Source organism: Cyrtonyx montezumae, unplaced genomic scaffold (genome assembly GCF_038088225.1).
Source record: "Cyrtonyx montezumae isolate F1298 unplaced genomic scaffold, pur_monq_1.0 scaffold_14, whole genome shotgun sequence".
Taxonomy (NCBI): domain Eukaryota; kingdom Metazoa; phylum Chordata; class Aves; order Galliformes; family Odontophoridae; genus Cyrtonyx; species Cyrtonyx montezumae.
In genome coordinates this window covers 9,473,302-9,493,255 of record NW_027071870.1, presented here as the reverse complement: position 1 = coordinate 9,493,255, position 19,954 = coordinate 9,473,302, and the positions used below count along the sequence as shown (strand labels likewise).

Here is a 19,954-nt window from a genome sequence, read left to right as displayed (position 1 = left end):
CAGGGCAACCTGTGCCACTGCCTCGCTACCCTTACAGTAAAAAGTGTCTTCCTTACATCCAGTCTAAATCTGCCCTCTTTTAGTTTGAAACTATTTCCTCCTGTCCTATCACAACAGACACTCCTTGAGAATCTGTCCTTTTCTTTCTTACAGTTCCAGACTAGATAATGAAAGGAGGGAAATTTGAGCTTGAAAAGATGGCTTTTTCTTTCTGTTTAAAGGATGAAGAGAGGTGAGCAGCATATTCCTATGCTTGAACTCACCCTCTGGCTTTGTCAACAGAAACTTGTTGGTTTTCCCATCATATTTCATCACACATTTGTTCATGCCCTGAAACAGCAATATACTGCACCAACAGCATTACTGCAGCCTTTCCACAGACCTGAGAAAGGACCTCCCTGCCTGAACACTTGGCTCTTCCAGCTCAACCTATTAATTTAATGCCTTCTCTCTCCTCCAAGCTTTGTCTTAAACTCTAAGCTACAGAAAAGACTGTATGAGTAATGCCTGCAGAGTCTTGAAAACCCATAATTTCTTCATTCAAACATTATTGCCAAAGCTTGAATGCTGTTAGTGCTCCAAGAGATTATCATGGAAACCATTGAAAAGACCATTATTAACACTTACCTAAAAACACAGAAGGTCTTATACTGAGTTCAGCTCTCCAGGTGTTTTTTTTCTCCCCCTGACTGCATTGACTCTGCCACATTTGAGCTCCCAGGCCCATGGGACTCAGCTGCCCTCCAATTCCAGCTCAGGATGAAAGCAGAATCTGCAGCCTGCCCCCACACCATTTCTCTTACCTAGTGTTTCCTAAGCAGATTACTCAAATTCACTCTAAAATAATTACCCACACATCTTCCTATGCTCATGCAGTTAAACTACAGGAGCATTTCACCAACAACCACTGTCAGGAGTACTCAGAAGTGCAAGTGAAAGGCTCTGTCCTTTCCTGGCTGGAGAAACATACTTAAGCCAACAAGAAACTAGATTTTAATCTATGATTTCTTTGAGGTAGCAGCTATCAAAAAATAAAAACCTAATTTTGACCATGAAACCTTTACCTTACCTTTTAGGCCCAGCCAACATTTCCAACCTCCAGTCCCCAGGCACAGTGAGACACCTGGGGTCACCACCACGCTGCACCTCGAGTACTGTGTTCAGTTTTGGGCCCCTCACTACAAGAAGGACATTGAGGCCCTGGAGCGTGTTCAGAGAAGGGCAACAAAACTGGTGAGGGGTCTGGAGCACAAGTCTTATGAGGAGCGGCTAAGGGAGCTGGGATTGTTTAGTCTGGAGAAGAGGAGGCTCAGAGGAGACCTTATTGCACTCTACCACTTCCTGAAGGGGGGTTGTGGTGAGGAGGGGGTGGGCCTCTTCTCCCTGATAAATAATGACAGGACAAGAGGGAATGGCCATAAGTTGCGCCAGGGAAGATTTAGATTAGATTTGAGGAAAATTTTTTTCTTTTAAAGAGTGTTCAGGCACTGGAATGGCCTGCCTAGGGAGGTGGTTGAGGCACCATCCCTAGCGCTGTTCAAGAAGCGTTTAGATGAGGTGCTAAGGGATTTGGTTTAGTAGCTTAGTGGGTAGGGATGGTGATAGGAGGATGGTTGGAATAGGTGATCTTGTAGGTCCTTTCCAACCTAATGTATCTATGAATCATGAGTGTCTCTCAGCCCATGCTCCAAAGAGTAGATGTGTTTTAATTGCATTAAAGTTCATACAGACAGCAAGCACTGTGCTGCTGGGCCTCTTCCCAGCTTTGGCTTAGAGAGTGCTGCTCACTCACCTCTGAGATATGAGCAGATAGCCCCAACAACACAGCCTCAATCCCTCTTCTCCTGAGGAGCATAAGCTACTTCTTCAAATGAAAAGAACCTCATCTACTGCATCCCACAGTGCAAAGCAGATAACTTTGCATCTCCTGCACTATTCTGACATGAAGACAACTCAGACTCACTGCAGGAACGTGCTGGCTGTGCCATCAATATTCTCACGCACACGGCCGCCACTTTCAGCACTTATGCAAATGCCATCAGGAATATTGATCTTCAAAAAAGAACTAGGCAAGTCTCTGTGGCGCAATAGGTTAGCGCGTTCGGCTGTTAACCGAAAGGTTGGTGGTTCGAGCCCACCCAGGGACGCAGGCTGCTCCCTTTTAAAGCCCAACGGGAGCCTCACAAAGGTCAAAAAAGCAAAAGCAGAAAACCCTGCCCATGGGGAGGAATAACCCCACGCAGCAGTATGTGCTGGGGAAAAAAAAAAAGACACTGGGGTGAAGAAAGTTCTGGTGGTGGACACTGTCAGCAACACCACTGTGTACTGGCAAAGCCCAGGGGGCATCTCAGAGTGCATTAGGAGTGGTGCCAAAGGATAAGGGAGATGCAATCCTTCCTCCCTCAGCACTGAGAAGGCTCACGGGGAGCTTGTTGTATGCATATAACACGTGAAGGGGAGGCTTGAGCAGAAGAGCTCCTTTAAGCAGTGCCCAGTGACAGGAAAGACACTCTCACAACCCAAGTACTTCTGTGCAGTGCAGGTGATGGGGCACCAGCACAGGGTGCCCCAGATAGGCTGCAGTCTCCTCCCTGGAGGACTCAAGAAGCTACCTGGACGCGGGCCTGGCTCCCCTGCTCTGGGTGTCCCCAGTGGAACACGGGTCAGGTTCTCCAACTTGACTACCTGTTTCACCAGGAAATTGTTCTCAAACCAAACTCAGGCATTATCAGTATACAAAACACACTCTTCACAGTTTGAACTATTGCTACCTTTCTTCCCTTTATAGCTTTGCTCCTAACCCTAGAAAGCTCAAGCTTGGAGCTTATAAGATCTAGAGCCCAAGAGTTCTGGAACTTCACTAGGAATTTTGTATTATTTATATGCATAGATGCTACAGAAACCAGCGTTATGAGAAGACTTCAGTAGTTAATCACCAGGACTGCTGTAACTTAAAGGACCAGATGTTACTCTGGCACAAGCACAGGGTCAGAGCTTTTTACTCTTGCACTAACACAGCCACAGAAGGTAAGCACGCAGCAGTTTGGAAACATGGCTTCACAGTTCTTTGCCTACACGTAGCCCTTATGTTTTTCATTAAGGTGCCACAGGTACTCATGAGGGAGGTATGTAGAAACCTTACAAAACCCAAGTTTTAACACTCAGGAGAATTAAATGGAGTGCTTCTCTGATTCCCTAAAATAGATCTAACACTGTTGGAAAATCACCATGAAAAGCACCTTATATTTTGCCCTTGAAGGCTCAACTACATCTATAAACCATGCAAGGATGTATCTGGCAACAAAAGAAAGCCCTGCTCACCCTCCTAATGCTGCTTCCTGACACTCTCATCCAGGAGGCAGAAGACACTGGAAATTATTACAGGAATTTTGAACAAGATAGCACAGGTGGGCTGGATGCAGTGCCCTGAGTATTTTATCAGCCCTCCAGTAGCTAAACAGCAGTAACTTGGTGATCAAAACACAGCCTGGACATGTTCTGCAAGTGTTTAAGGAAAAAAAAAAAAGCAAACCTTCAGCCTCAAAACATTCATTTTTAAACTACACAAAACTATTGGCCAACATGAAGAGAACTGTTGCAATTCACTACACATCTTTCAGGTAACTGGCAGACAAGGCAAATAAAGCACACAGCAGTTGCCACTGCCATACATAACGGCATCAAGACCACCACTGCTTCCTGAAGCACTGCCAAGGTCAGTGAGACAGTTGATGGCACTGTTCAGGGATTTACTGAACTGACATTTTCATTTTGTGAAGTCTTAATTCCAGCCAGCTGCTGATCTCATTACTGCAGTAGAACAGGGAAAAGTGACTCTGTCCTTTGGATAAAAGCCCTTCTAGCAGAAATACTAAGCCAATAAAATAGCATCTTGAGGCCTGCACAAAAGCCTGCCCCATCTGCCCTTTCTTTTTATATAAATAGAAAAGGTGAAAGAAGGAACCCAAGACAAAACCATAATCATAGAATACAATCATAGAATGGCCTGGGTTGAAAAGGACCTCATATCACCTGGTTTCAACCTCCCTGTTGTGGGCAGGGTCACCGACCACTAGAGCAGGCTGTTCAGAGCCACAACCAGCCCTGCCTTCAGTGCCTACAGGGATGGGGCATCCACAAACGCTCTGGGCAACCTGTTCCAGTGCATCACCACCCCCTGCGTGAAAAACTTCCTCCCAGTATCTAACCTAAATCTGAAGTTTAAAGCCATTCCCCCTTATCCTATCACTATCAACCTGTGTAAACAATCGTTCCCCCTCCTGCTTAGGCACTCCCTTCAAGTATTGGATAACACTCAGTAGTATTCTGAAGTGTAAATTCAAGACAATTCATCTGCTCCTCTATATTCTTCCAGGTGTTACAGACAAACTCTGCCAGCCACCAGTACCTAACTGCTTGATGCTTTCAATATTGAAAACTAAGTAAATAAAATGAAAACAAGGCTTAATTCTCTTCCAGGATCACATAAGATTTTCCAGTTATCTCACTGTGGTTCAGTACTTGCCTATAAAAGTATCTAATGTGGAAGAGGACATTCACAGAATCAACAAGGTTGGAAAAGACCTCAAAGATCATCCACTCCAACCATCCACCTATCGTCAGTATTTTCCACTAAACCATGTCCCCACAGTACAATGTGTAAATGTTTCTTCAACACCTTCCAGAACATCTTCACCACCTCTGTTCCAGCACATGACCACTCTTTCAGAGGAGTTGTCATGTCTCATGAAAATCAGTAATTACCATCCCCTTTATCCCTCAGCTACCCGTTAAGGTAGACTGAATGATCTGTTCTGCATGCTTCTAAAAGCAATCCAGTCTTAAATCAGTAAGACTGGAATCGTAACACATTCTGCAGTAGTTTTCAACATGCTTGCATTACAGCCAAACAGCGACAGTGCACTTGGAAAAGCACTGGTGTAATTCTCACCTGCAAAGAGAAAACAATGAAAGTATGGAAAAATCTGAAAGATGGCAAACCCAACATTTTAAAACAAGTTTGAAACAAAAGAAATAGAGAAAGAACACATGACACTAAGTTTGCTCTAACATAACTGTAAAAACAGGAACCCATCCCTCCTCCAGTGCACAGCTTCTTGACAGAGGAATGAGGGAAGAAGCAGAATTCCCGGAAAAGCCATTCCTCAGGAACATAACTAAACATGCTTGCACATCAACTACATAACTCTTCAAAAAAAAACCAAAAAGAAGCTCTATATGAGTCTTATTAAGCAGGCTGTTTCAGAGTACTACTCTCTCCCCATCTCTGATTTTCCAGGGAAAGGAGCAAATGACTTCACTCTTCTGCAGAACAATGCCACTATTCAGAGTACCCTGCAGTTCCTCCCCCCTTTGGGAACCAAAGCTGTCAGATGGGGCAGTATCAGAATAAAAGATGAATCCCGGTCCTGCAATAAAAGGATCTTTTTGACACAAACTAAAAATTAAGTCCCTTCCTGATATAAAGATGCACCCACACCAGATGGAAAAACAAGCATGGAAGTACTACTGGCCTCTGCCTGCAGTACGTTTGCCTAATATTAGTGAAATCATACCAAAATAAGTTATTCAGAGCTTTAATGCTTCTACAAGTCTCAACTGCTACCAACCTACACAAAACATGAACCAGCAACCTCAACACTAATAGTAACACAAGCCCAGTCCACATTCTCCATCATGAAACAGTAATACAAATCTAACATTTCAATATAATGTGTACGTGTATTTAATATCAAGTACATTTACATATTTAAATTATCCTACTACATCAACAATACTATAGATACAATATTTGTTAAAAACAACTAGTGTGGTTAAGTCCAAATTTTGATATTGTCTTCACATAAGTTTAAAACAGAATAGAAAGCAGTTTCCGTGTGAAGAAAAGTCTATTTTAACAGAAGCAGCCAAGATCTGCTGCAAAATACAGATCATGTACGCAAAACCTTGCAGTAAGAAAAGGCAGTCATTCACTATATTTACAAGGAGTTGCCCAAGAGTTCAGTTACTGATTGCACTATAGTGATTGTTAAAAAAATTAAAAAAGACACAGCATCCTTGTCTTGTCCTTCACAAATCAGAAGTAATTTCTCCATAGGAAATGACCTCCTTTAAATTGCATGTGCTAGAAAATATACAACTCTACAATAGAAAGAGGTTAGAAAAGTTGAATACTGTGGAAAAAAATTTATTAGTCTATACAAGTCTTCTGAAACAAACCATTGGCTTTGATACAGTTAATTCAAGTGAATACTCATTGTAATATTTTCCATACAGTAACCCCAGAGCTTCCCATTTAGTGTCTGTGATAGGAAGTAATATTTCCAAACAGGTAGCCACACAAAGCAGACGTTATAGATATCTTTATAGCCATAGTGAGCTACAGTTTGAGATAGTTATAAACATTTAAGAAAATGAGGCATCTGTACTGAAGAGTGGTAAACTGATTCACAATGAAAGAACAAAGATGTCATTTAGACTCCTCGCCAAAAATGAAGACTTCTTACAGCAGGTCTAGGGTAGACTGCATCATAAAAACAGAGTGCAAGAGTACCATAAATTTAGTATATAAATATCACAAAATTAAAACTCCAGTTAAGCCATCAACCGAAGTGATGATTAAAAAGAAAGAAGGGCATCCCTCAGCTTTGCAAAGGAAGCTTTCAAGGCATCTCTTCTAGAAGGTGCTGATATCAACTATGGCCTGTGCCAATTTGTATTTTCTACAGCTCTGCTGAAATAAAAATTCAGCATTTACCTAAGAACTGTATAATCGTGCTGTTTTTGATATTAAAAAAGCATCTACTAGAAGAGATGAAATGTAACATTTATAGCTTACATTGTTCTCAAGGTCTGTGTACACTACGTAGTTCTGTAATCTCAAGAGTATTCAAAAATGAGACAGAAAGCAGACAATGTAGTAATGTGCATGTGTTAGATGGACTTGTTTAGAATACTTACATGATGGATGTATACAGTCAAAACTTTTAGTGCATTTGTCCTTGCACATTATTTACGCTACTTTATAAAAACCTGAAGATGGCAAATTGGGCATGCTTACCATAACATTCTCAAACTGGGAAAGCTGCAGAACATTTTTCCTACAAGTGTTCACTGCCATGATACAAAACAAGTATGTGCAAACTGCAAGGTCCCTAAAAATAGCATTTAATGGATTTATTTACAGAAAGATGTCACTATCTGTTTAAATATGCAAAGAATAAGCTTCCCAAAGTTTATAACATAGAGCAATATCCACCACACGCGCCTCCACCATGTCCTTCTTCCCTGTTTGATAACTTTACACCTTTGTTTTGGCTCTCACTCTCCCACAGTCCAGGAGTCTGAATGATTTTTTCAACAAGTTCTTCAAAGGCACACTGTACACCATCACATGTTTTTGCACTTGCCTCTGGAAAAGCAACAAGAAGTCAAATGTAAGCATAGCTTCCCATAACCTGTTTAGTATTTCTTTCAGAAAAGTCTTAACCTACCACCTAGTTTTACAACTTCTACAACATGTAGCAGCACCAGGATTAGCAGGTAAGCAGATCTTTGTTTCCACTAGTTGCTGCTTTATTAAGGGAACTTTTAGGTTGAGCATCACTAGAATATATGGAGACCTATAGTTCGTATTTATTTTTGCTGGGGAAAGCAATACAGTAAAAAGAAAGTCTGGAAAATTTGTCTGCTGCCAAAACCATAGTACTGCTAACTTCAGAAGCAAAAGACTCCATACTATAGGTTTCTGGGTCAACCTCCATGATAAAACAACTGATAAAAACTTACCAGGGGTCTCATTACTTCTGCATTGAGCAAAATTCTTGGTAACCTCATTCAAGAATCTTTCTTTCATCAAAACCATAAATCAGTGCTCACAGGGTGTATTATGAGAGCAAACGGAAGCCATCTGTAACTATTCAGCTCCTCTAAGGCTTGCCCTGTTCTTCTGTACAGTCATGCAGATACTTAGCTCACACACAAACACATGTATATTAAGTTTCATGCTTCCTTTTATATTCCATTCACTTAACAGCTTTCACCTCAATTCTGAGCTGCTTCCATTTTTACAACTGACTCTAAAGCCAAAAACACTGCAAAGTGCTAGACAAAGACATGTTATTAGCAGTAGATGAGGAGCACATCTATGTCACACAGGAACATAGAGCAAGTTAGTGAACAAGCTTTGAGTCATCCTATAAAATAATTATTGCTGATCCTTACATGAAAGGATTAAAAATTTGTGCATAAAGAATCAATTCACTACACATTCTTAATTTAATTTTAAACCCATCTCATTCACAGCAATATGAGATCAACATCTTCCCTCTGGTGAGGGCAGTCACTATTCCATACCACCCACCATTTACAAGTTAACTATATTCCCATTTCTTTTTACATTCAAGTTCTTCTGTAAGTTTGTCAAGAACCAGCTCTTTTGCTATACTGAAATTTGTTTATTAGTACCAGTTTTCCCTGTTTCACTTTGCTTCTGTCAGTAACTCAGCAAGTAGGTCTGGACTAAGGGGGAAAAAAATTAACTGTAAGAAATTAGGCAGAACTTCAAAGCAAAAACAGTCTTTGTCAAACTACAGTCAATCACACATTCCACCCTTAATTCTTACTGACTTCTTAAGTATACTCAGTCACAGTTGGATCTTCAGACACATTTAGAGACAGATTTATAGAAGCTGGGTGTAACTCATCCTTGCCCCTACTGCAATTGAGAAACATCACTAATTTATGTAAAAATTCAGTCCTACAGAAGTAGCACTTTCATCACATAATAAAAACTCATGTAAAACCTCTGCAAGTATTTGAAACATACCTATGAACAGCATGGAATGTTTTCTTGCAAATTTGAGACCTTCGTTTCTGTCAACTTCACGGTTTTCCTATAAGACAGCATTAATATGTATTATTAGCAAAATACACTGGCAGAACATTTAATGCAGTTGAGCCAAGCTTACCTTGTCAATCTTGTTTCCAACAAGCATTTTCACTATGTCATTCCTTGTGCAGTACGTTTCCAGTTCATTTAACCAGTTATCCAGCTTGACAAAAGTATCTCTTCTTGTAACATCATAAACTGAAAGATAAGTAATATTATTTCACAATATTTTTCCATGAAATACACCCTACATTAGATTAGGAGCAAAAACTCTTTGGAATTAGAAAACCAAAGAAATCCTATGTTTACACTTTATTCAGCTCCAATCACTGATGATACAAATGCAGAACAACTCGAAGATTCAGTTATGTTTAGACACTGGTTTCTAGGATAGAGACTATTACTCTTTAAAGAATTCCATGTTTGTGAACCATAGATACAGGATACCTACTATCATTACACAAAAGATACACCTAGAGGATGTCATGACCTTCTGCACTGAGCATCTCATTTCTGATTGCTAAGAGTGTTATTTATACTACACTGCTGATATGCTGACAATCATAGAACCATGTAGGTTGGGAAAAGACACTCGAGATCATGTCCAACCATCAACACAATCTCCCAAGTCTCATTACTAAACTGCATGCTCTAATGCCACGCCCATTTATCTCAAATACCTCTAAGGCTAGGGACTCCACCACTTCTCCAGGCAGCCCACTGCAATGCTTCATCACCTTTTCTGGGAAGAAATTCTTCTTAATATCCAATCTAACCACCCCTCCGCCCCCCCCCCCCACCCCCCCCCCGCTATTGTTTGAGACAGTGATAGGATGCATGGAAACAAAGGCACCAGAGAAGAGACCAAGAAAGATTCTTCTCCATGCTGCAACCTCCCTTCAGGCAGTTGTGGAGTAATGAGGTCTCCCTTCAGCCTCATCCAGATCAAACAGGCACAATTTCTTCGGTCACTCATCAGTTTACTTTCTTAGCTAAAAATGACAACTAAATCCTCAGCACATTAGCATTCCATTTTACTTAGCATTTTATATGAGGTACAAGTAACAAGACACTCTTAACAGATATGCTTCTTAGATCTAAATTCCAATAGCCAGCGACTACCTGATAATGACTGCTTCAAGCTATGAAAATCTTTTCTCCTTCATTCTCCTATCCTATATGTAGATAAGTACGAACAGTTGGTTTCACTCAAATAGCTTTGCTTGCAAGAACAGTCTTATTATTCTAGCAAGCTGTCCAAAGAAATAGAGGACTATTTTAAAAAGCAGAGGGCTAATCTCAACAAAACTTCCTAGCTACCAAACAGAGCTTGCTTACTTTTAAAGCTTTCAATGTTAAGTAGTAAGTTCAGTGGCAACAACTAAGGAACTTAACAAGACATACTTTGACAGTGTCTTCCTGTATCAGGAACATAAATCTCAGGACAGATTATTCCAAACTAAGCAGCTGGACTGGAGACAATAACTGATCAAACGGTTTAGTCAAGAATCAATCCCGTCAGAGAAAGCTTTAAAGTGCTCTAAGAAGCAGCAGCTTTTAAACTCGTGCACAAGCCATGTTTCTCAGACCTGTGACACAGACTACACAGCAGTCAGACATAAAACTCAACATCACCTAGTATAGGAGCTGTTCCACACGGATATAATAACTTCTAATATCAATTATATAGTGTAGATAGAATAGGTGAGTTGGTACTCCAAGGCATGAGAAAACCATCAATGTATTCAAAACTGCATGCAAAACTGTACTTACCTAGAATAACACCCTGTGCACCTCTATAGTAACTGGGTGTTAACGTTCTGAACCGCTCCTGACCTGCAGTATCCTAAAAAGCAATCCAGAAAGTTATTCAGAATTTGTTATTCTGTTATTCAGAATTCGATCAGAATCTATTTTAGCTCTCAGGTATCCTGTATCTAAAGAATACACAATCTAAGACTCAAAGTCATTTAGCATATGCAACATCTGAATAATTGAATTAATACCTGCCCCAGGAAACACATTTCAACTGTTAACTACAATCAATAACTGGATTAGATAACAATTAGATTATTTCTGCTGTAGCATTTGCTCCACAGCTAGTAGGGCAGAGCCAGCCAGAAAGAAACACAGCTGCAACAGTTAAGATTACAACAAGCATCAAAACCTGTGGTAGAGGTATGTTCCTCACTTCTCACACCTCTAGTCCAAAGACCCAGAGTAAATGCAATTTCACATCCCAGGACAGAGCCGAAACAAACCCAAAAGTAAATTCAACTTCACATCCACATATTTGAGGTGTCAACAGCTTGGCAAAGAAAGACAGAAAATCCCCACAGTTATTAAGAGTGTCGATTCCTTGCCATAGTTCAGACTGTAACTTAATCTATCTCAGCAGTACACAGGCTGCAAGCTTCACATATCAAAAACATATGTAACTTTAGGTATTAAAACCCCCACCCCACCAAATTACCCTTCTAATTAATGTAAAATGATCCAGTACAAGTTACATCTTACACAAACCATCATCATTCCTTAAAAAAGCAACTCATTAAGAACAAGGCAAGACTTACCCATATAGCTAGTTTAGCTTTGTTTCCATCAACTGAAATAGTTTTCACCTTGAAGTCTACACCTGGAGAATAAAAAAAATGTTATTCAAATATACTCCACATGTTTTTGAAATGGAAAACAAACAAATAAACAAAGACCAAAAAAAAGTCATACTTGGATAGCAGTAGTAAGTTCTATGGGTTACTTCCACACCTTGCTCTCAAAGCTCACAAGGTTTTATTAAAGGGCTTTTGTAAAAGCCCAGTGAAATTTTGGGCCACTGACTCAAGTATTTCACAAAAGTGAGGGAAAAAATACATTGCCAATATTAAAGCATACTTTCCATGATATTTAAGTTTTATCCCAAATGGGTTAAATTCCACTTCATTATTCAAAGACATGGTCTCCTTGACGACATCACTGGTCTTGAACAACACCCATTCAAAATAAACAAGGAAGCTGTAGTGAGGCAGGGAAACAGAGCAAATAGATCATCTCTAACAATCACATCAAATTTTATCAGCATGCTCAGCCAGAAGTAGGCTAGCATACACAGGGACTGATCAAATATATATCCTCTGTCCTGTGAGAAATAATGTTAGATGACACTAATTTGTCTAACAAGCATGTCAAATAAGCTACAAATTATTTGAACATGCAGTAAATCTCTTACAAGGATTCCATCAGCATTACGGACTAACTAGTAATGCACACAATGATGGAGAAACAGACAAGACATCATGTTCATAAGTTCATGAGGTTGGAAAGGACCTATAAGATCATCTAGTCCAACCATCCTCCTATCACTATCTCTACCCAACTACTAAATTAAATCCTTTAGCACCTCATCTAAACGCTTCTTGAACAGCACTAGGGATGGTGCCTCAACCACCTCCCTAGGCAGGCCATTCCAGTGCCTGACCACTCTTTCAGAAAAGAAATGTTTCCTCAGGTCTAATCTAAATCTTCCCCAGCGCAACTTGTGGCCATTCCCTCTCGTCCTGTCGTTATTTATCAAGGAGAAGAGGCCCACCCCCTCCTCACCACAACCCCCCTTCAGGAAGTGGTAGAGTGCAATAAGGTCTCCTCTGAGCCTCCTCTTCTCCAGACTTAACGGGTATGACAGACTTAATGGTAACAGCTGTACTGTTAATAAGAATAATCAACCTCAATATCAGGATTTATTTATTTATTTTAAAGACATGGGAACTAAGAATCCAAGGAAAGTTACACACAAGGAAAGGAGGACAAAGTTAAAGGCCATGGCAATACAAGTGAGCTGGAGAGGTCAGATACAATTGTTTCATTTTGCCTCCCATCAGCAAGTAGCCCTGAAGTAAAATAATGTCATTTTTCTGAAGCAAAGACTCTTAATCCCCAACTAAACAGTAATATGAAGCTTTATGCCATGCACAAGTACAGCACGCAATTCTATGGTGATGCTCACAGAGAAGAACTGCCATCATTTACTTCTCATCTTTTAGACACCAGTTTGTAGAACTTGGTTCACAGCAGACTGCTGTAACAGGTTGCCACAACTTTGTCCTAAAGAACACCCTGCCCCAACAATTTTCCACCATTCAGCAGCAACTTTTACACTAACAGAATCTCCTCCTCCATAGCAATGCTGCATTTCTTTCCCTGAACTGTGAAAAATCACCTCTGCTCAGCTACGACATCCAACTGCTCACAGTACACATTTACCCAATCTGACATCAAAATCTGTAACTGCAGGTGTTATGAGTCTATCAGATACTTCACATAAATCCAAAGCACATCACAGCATTTTCAAGAAGGGCTTTTTTCTTTCCTCAGAACATCAACTGAATTCCAAAGCCAGGTTATTGTTCTCCCATTAAGCTAACAGACCAAATATCTGTGCCTCTTCTGAAATTTTTATTTAATGGAAAGTGCACAAGTACTTTTAAGTTAGCCTTGCTGATAAGCTTAAAGTCAAGAAGTAACCTTTAAAATTTGCACAAGCAATTTCAGTAAATTAAGAAACTAAAACTGTGAGTAAATCCCATGTACAACAGACCGATCACTAAAAAAACCCCACTAAAATATATCTTTCCAAATGATTAAGAAACATCAAATATTCTAGAAAGGCAAGATACGGAAAATAAATCATTAAAAAAACTATATAAGACAGCAAGAAGAAAACTTTAGGCCTCTAGGAAATTGTTTGTTAAATGGAACAAGCAGTGCATTTATGTTCTGTAAATGCTTCAGTGAAATGTAGATATGTTTCTGGGGCAAGTGGCAGTTCTAAGCTTGCAAGATGAGTTGATACTTCTAGCCCTGACAACCGAAAGCTGACAGTGCTTTCCACCATGCTCTAGGAGGCAGACAAAACCAAGGCAGCACAGTCCTACACTGCACTCACATACCTCCGAAGCCAAATGGACCCAGCACTGCACCCCAACAGACTACAGACCTACAGCCTGTGAGAAATAGTTCTGTCCCTTTCAGGCCACTGTGCCATACTGCATTTGTACCAAGTGCAAATTCAGCTGGAGCACGTTATCCGTGTTAAAGGTAACTGAGAAGCTGGACTTCAGGGGGTTGCAGGACTCCAAGTGCAAGGAAGGCTACAAAGCTGAGAGAGAGATGTACGCAATATATTACTTCACTTATGAAATATGGATTGCACTTAACATTTATCTAGAATCTCTCCTACAAAGAGCAAGCAAGATGAGACAGGCAAAAGCAGTGATGACTACAGAAAATAGTGGGGGTATTGTCTGATCCACAAGATGAAGCCCTCTGACAAGTCTGCCTCGAATATGAGGAGGACAATGATCTGGTGGGAAGAACAGGAGATGGTTAATCCTGCAGAAACTACTGCAGCCAAAATACTTATCCGAATCACTTCATACTCCTGAGAATAACACAGGATTACTAGAAAATTCTAAATAATAAAACCCCTGCAAATAAATGGTTTGAAGTTTATATTGCATCCAGTAGCTAGCTGTAGGTTTGTGCAAGACACAAAGATCGCATTTCTTTGTGTCACAACAGGAAAGGAATCAGCCTTGCTGCAGCCAAGCCTTAACCCATTATTCTCTCTTCACCTTTTATTCTAAGTAAAAGCCAAAGATATCTCCACCAATTCAGCAGTCAGTAAGCAGATGGTATCGAAAGATTACATTATTTGTAGTGGAAAAGCATGATGTTCTGTAGTCCCCCAGAGAAAGGAATTCCAACTCCAAACTCAAAGAGAAACACTGTTTGATCAGCCCAAGAAAATATCCAAGTACAGATTCATAAAACATTTTGGTAGCTCACCATCTCACAAACCCGTGTTTTGCATCTGGAATTCATCCTTACATAGCAGTAAACAGTTCTCTAAGAACTCACCCCCAAACAAAGCCCACTCCACAAACAAAGCCCTTCCTAAGAGCTGAAAGGTTGCCACATTAGTTAGATAAATGGAGATGCCACAGCTCAGAAGCTTAAAAGGAAAAAAAAAGTACAACCCAGATTCTGTTCCCTTTTCATTTAAATAGGGGAAAAATTACCCCTCAGCAATTTGCAATCCCACAAGCGCTCCACACAACATGCATACAGAACTTTAACTGCTGTGTACAGTGTGACAAATCCCAAAGAGAAGGAATCACACCAGAATCTTTCAGCATCTACTCTAGATTTTTCCCCACTTTGGTCTGCTCTTGTGAGGCCCCATGGGCAGCACTGGGAGCAGGTCTGCGGTGCCCAGCACAAGTGAGACATGAAAATGGTCCAGAGGAAGACCATGAGGATGCTCAGAGGACTGGAGCACCTTCCCTGCAAAAACAGTCTGGAGGAACTGGGCTTTTCAGCCTGGAGAAGAGAAAGCTCTTGGAAGAGCTCACTGTGGTCCTCCAACAAGATGAAGACTGACATTTTACACAGTCTAACACTGATAACTTACATGAACTTACATCATGACTAACTTCCCCTGTAATACAAATTCATTTGCTTATGGCAAATTGTGCTTCACATTACCCAGCAATCAAATGTCACAAACTACAAAGTGTTATTTCAATAAATTTAGGTCCAAACTGAGTTAATATAATACTGATTTGTACATCACACAACCAAAGATTAAAGCAGCAAGACAAACTGATGCATAGGAAGTTCCTGTGTGTGGCAACTTCTTCACAGTGCAGTGACGGAGTGCTGGCACAGCTGCACAGAGAGGTGGTGGAGTCTCCTTCTCTGCAGAAGTTCAAGACCCATCTGGATGCCTACCTGTGCAACCTGGGCTAGGGAGCTGCTTTGGCAGGGGGGTTGGACTCAATCTCTCGAAGTCCCTTCCAACCCCTACAATTCTGTGATTTTGTGAACGCTACTTTAAGTTTTACTGGTTTTGTTTTTATTTAAAACAAGCAAATTAATGTGCAACCTCAATGCACAAACTAGTAATTATTTCCTCATGGCCTACACTTGTCAAAGAAAACAGAAGCAGCTTAAATGAGTGTTTTGTCCTTCCTGGGACAAATTAAAATAGTTCTTCTGGTGATGAAGTGCTGTATTCAGGCTTGATGGCACATGAAAGCTACCATTTACAAGTTCAGTACCAACTCTGAAATGTTGTCATTGCCCTGTTAGGCGTATATATGAAGTTAGGTTACTCTGAAAATATCTCCATCCATAAGTGGATTTCAGCCTTCTCTGAAGTTTTATAGCCTTGAGAATAAAACCACAATCTAGGGTTTCTTAGGAGAACATCACACTGATTTTAATTGGGTCAGCATGCAGTACTGCACCTCTGACACCTACTCAGGCAATTATACAACATTACTAGGAAAGCTTTAGCAGTACTTAGCAACATGTGCCTGTTTACTGTATGATCACTCTCCAACCTTAATATGCTTAAAGCAGTGATTCCTTGGTGGCAGACACAGACAGCAGAAGCTATACAGTGAAGTACTACTATTCATTAAGACTCTTCTTGCTCTAAATTCTTATCACTGTGTTTCTCAATACTCCACAGGAAAAGTACTCCTGTAACTTATTAACATTATTGAGAACTTCTTCAGCAAACAGACAAAGCTGACCTAGATTCACTTTTTTTTTTTCTTAAATTTGGCTGTTCCTAATCAAAGTCCTCAGACAGAACTCCTCCTTTAGAGGAAGTAAAAAATGCATTGTAAGGAAAAGTTACTTTTATTTTTCATTACTTCTGTTATTAATGTGGCACAGATGGCCATCAAAGGAAGCAGAACTAAACTCCTAAGAACATGATGCAACTCTCTACATAGGATATCCTGCATTCCCACATCACTTTCCACAATTAACTTCACTGCTGGTAGGCATCATACCAACACAGCCATGATCTCACTCCTTTGTTCCCCAACTGTAGTTTCACAGCTCTTTTCAATTTTTTCAATAGTATTAGCTGCCAAGGAACTGATTATTAACTAGAAAAAAAAAGAAACAATACATGATAATTTCTTCCCTGTTAGGGAAAAGCTGCCTAGCACACTCCAGTACTGTTCAAGTTGCAAAACCTAACATCCTCTAATAGAGTCTTAGAGTTATTTTAGCACTCAGGCTACCCAAATATCATATTACTCACAAGTTCTCAACTATCCAAACAACCTCATAGCTACTTTGCAGATAACTCAGTAGGAGACACACAGGAAACCCAGTGGTTACATTTCCATTTCAGCCTGAAATGTTGGAGAACTTTGGCAGACTGTAGTACTGGAGCTCCCCACGACCCATACTCATGACTTACACCATCACCACAGGTGACATTTACCACCTGTTTTCCCAGCCAAGGATATATTTTATCACAAAGGGGACAACTACAGACCAATACACTGATTACTGGTGCACACTAAACTGTGTCCACATCATTCTTTCCTCACAGAGTAACAGACATGACTGAACCTCATACCGGTTTGGCAAGTCTAAACAAACTACTATTCTGCAGTTAGTGTAAATTTTTTTCAGGTAGCATCAGCACATACTTACCAATTGTTGCTGCAAGTTCTGGGTCAAACGTATCATCTGTGAAACGCAGCAGAAGGCTGACAGGAATGGAAAAAAAAAAAATTAGTTATTGCAGCATATTCACAGCTTGCCAGAAGCCTATAAATGACACATCTGAAAGTAATAGCAAGATTACATAGCTGAAGAAAAGTACATTCATTTTTCTATCATTACCCTGCAATATAAAACAAAGAAGGAAACAAAATAATATGGTAGCCACGCTGTCAGAAGAGACCAGCCCTTTTCCTTACATCCATTACAGAGTATGTCTCTGAAGGAAGTGCCACTCAAGCTGTCAGACTGGTTGCCTGTCAGGTGATCTGCTTCTATTGCTATCTGCCCAGAATTCAGTATGAAAGTGAGATTCTTTTAGTTTCTCCGTGCCTCACAGAGTATTTTTGGAATTTTCTTCCCAAGCTTACAGATCAGCTTTTTATCTAAGAAATAACTCCTGGAATTAGGCATGCAGCAGAACAAGGACTACACCCATTAGAAATAAAGACACAGGCACTGTATGGCAAAAATAGCTCCAAATCATGTTCATTTTGTATCCTTTCTGTACATGACACCATTGACAAAATACAGCATTGCTCCCCATCCACAGATGTTTGCTACCAATAAACCAGATACAAGAAAAATTCACTCCCGCATTATAGTAGCAGGGTCCTTCCTAGAAGTACCCATAAGCCACAGTACTTGTACCAAATGTAAATATTTTGGCAAGACAAAGTTTCTTAGTATACTTTTTTTCTTAAATCAGTAACCTCATTCATCTGTGGTGAGTAAATATCACCATGTGGCAGACAGCTGCTGGCTGTGAGTGACAGCTTCTGTTCACTTTCAGGCTAGGGAAACAAAACAAGGCCTTGTTTACTTTTCGGGAGACGCTATTTAAGAGCAGCTATTTTAGTGGCCAACAGAACTAACTCCACTTCAGTGAAGCAAAATATGGACCCCTCATACTGCTATTAGAATAAGAACATCAGTTTGTAAGTCAGGAGAGCTAAACTCAGCCAACCCCTCATTCTGCCTTCATTTCATACGGAAGCATTTTCTACAAAGCACAGCATCACTGCAGGGACCAGCTGTATAGCAGCATTTGGACGAGAAGTCAGGACTCCAACCATATGTTGTATCAGACTAACTCAAGTTCAGCATCCAACACATTCCAGTCACGGGACAGCTATTTCTTCTGTTTTGAAGAAATAAACTTCTGAATGTCTGTTTATACACCTGCATGTCATCTATCCACATATACATTTCTTTTAGCTGAGATAATCTCAAGTCATGCCTGTCACGAGAGGCCTTCTACACTGGGTTGTTGATTCAGCAGCTAACTCCAAGGAGTGGATGACATACTTATAATTAGTAGGGTGTTGGTGGTTGTTTTTTTTCAGTTAGCAACTTATAGGTTACTTCAGGCCATGGTATAAGATTAAGTTTATGTGCATTTAAAATAATAATAATAAACATAAAAAGTGGCCTACATTCAAGAACCACTTCTGTTATTAAAGTGTATGGCACTAAAAAATAAATAAGGAATAAAAATAAGACAAAAAAAAAAGGCAGCTTAGACAAAAGCTACAAAGTGATGATAAACACCAACCCCAGAGGACTTGGGGAAGCATACCAGCAGATCGCCAACACAAGAGTCAGCGGCAGATCGACTCCGCTATACGCGTTATGTGCCACTGTCCCCTCCGCCAGGGCTGGGACGCGTGTGCGACTACGCGTACACGTAAGGATTGACCCCAGAGCAGCACGAAGATGAGTAAGCACACTACAGCGACGACAAAGGCTCAGAGGGCACAGGGAGGCCCAAGTCTCCGCGTCAAGGCCCGCAGGGCTCGGCCGCGCCTCCGCCTGGGTCAGGCGGCACCGCCACTCTCTCCCAGGGCGAAACATCAGAGCAGGAGGCCGGCAGCCCGAGCGGGGCCGGCCCGCAGGGGCCAAAGCAGCTGCCCACCCCCCACGCCGGGCAGGCCGCGCCCAGGCCGCACAGAGGCGGGGGTGGGGGCGGAGTGTCCAACGCGGCGCCGCGGGGGCCTAGGCCGGGCCGGGCCGGGCCGACCGCTGCTCCGCGGCCGCCGGAGACCGCACCCCTCACCTGGACTTGCCAACGCCGCTCTCGCCGATAATGAGAATCTTCAGCGTAGTCAGCACGTCCTCGTCCATCCCGTCGGCGCAGTCCGGCCCTACCCGGCCCCGACCGACGAACGCTCCCTGCACCGGCTGCGGCCGCACCGCCTGCGCCTGCGCGCCCCGCCGCCCGTTTGCGCTCGCCCCCTCTCCGTCCGCCCCGCGCATGCGCCGCAGGTGTGCCAGGAGCGGGGAAAGGGAAGAAAACACCTCCCGCCCTTCGTTTGGCGCATGCGCAGAGCAGAGGGAGCTGAGCCGGTGTTTACAGCGGGCGGGCAACGCCTGGGAGCGTTTGCTTGTTTGCGGGTGTGCGATGGGCACGCTGCTCCTTTGCTCTTCTGTTTCTGTTGGTCCTGCAGGTGCCTGACA

The 19,954-nt window shown here is 41.5% G+C and overlaps 1 protein-coding gene and 1 non-coding gene across 2 annotated transcripts; one reads left to right on the top strand and one right to left on the bottom strand.

Moving 5' to 3' along the window:
* The first annotated feature begins 2,073 nt into the window (after positions 1-2,073).
* TRNAN-GUU (transfer RNA asparagine (anticodon GUU)) lies at positions 2,074-2,147 on the top strand. The gene has a single exon. It is a non-coding gene; the product is annotated as a tRNA-Asn (tRNA).
* Positions 2,148-5,581: 3,434 nt separating this feature from the next.
* RAB18 (RAB18, member RAS oncogene family) lies at positions 5,582-19,694 on the bottom strand. The gene is made up of 7 exons (XM_065731421.1): positions 19,554-19,694; positions 17,429-17,484; positions 11,485-11,546; positions 10,685-10,757; positions 8,991-9,109; positions 8,849-8,915; positions 5,582-7,432 (listed from the first exon to the last, which is right to left on the bottom strand). The coding sequence occupies exons 1-7, from the start codon at positions 19,619-19,621 to the stop codon at positions 7,257-7,259; spliced, it is 621 nt and encodes a 206-aa protein (XP_065587493.1). The 5' UTR covers positions 19,622-19,694; the 3' UTR covers positions 5,582-7,256.
* Positions 19,695-19,954: the final 260 nt, after the last annotated feature.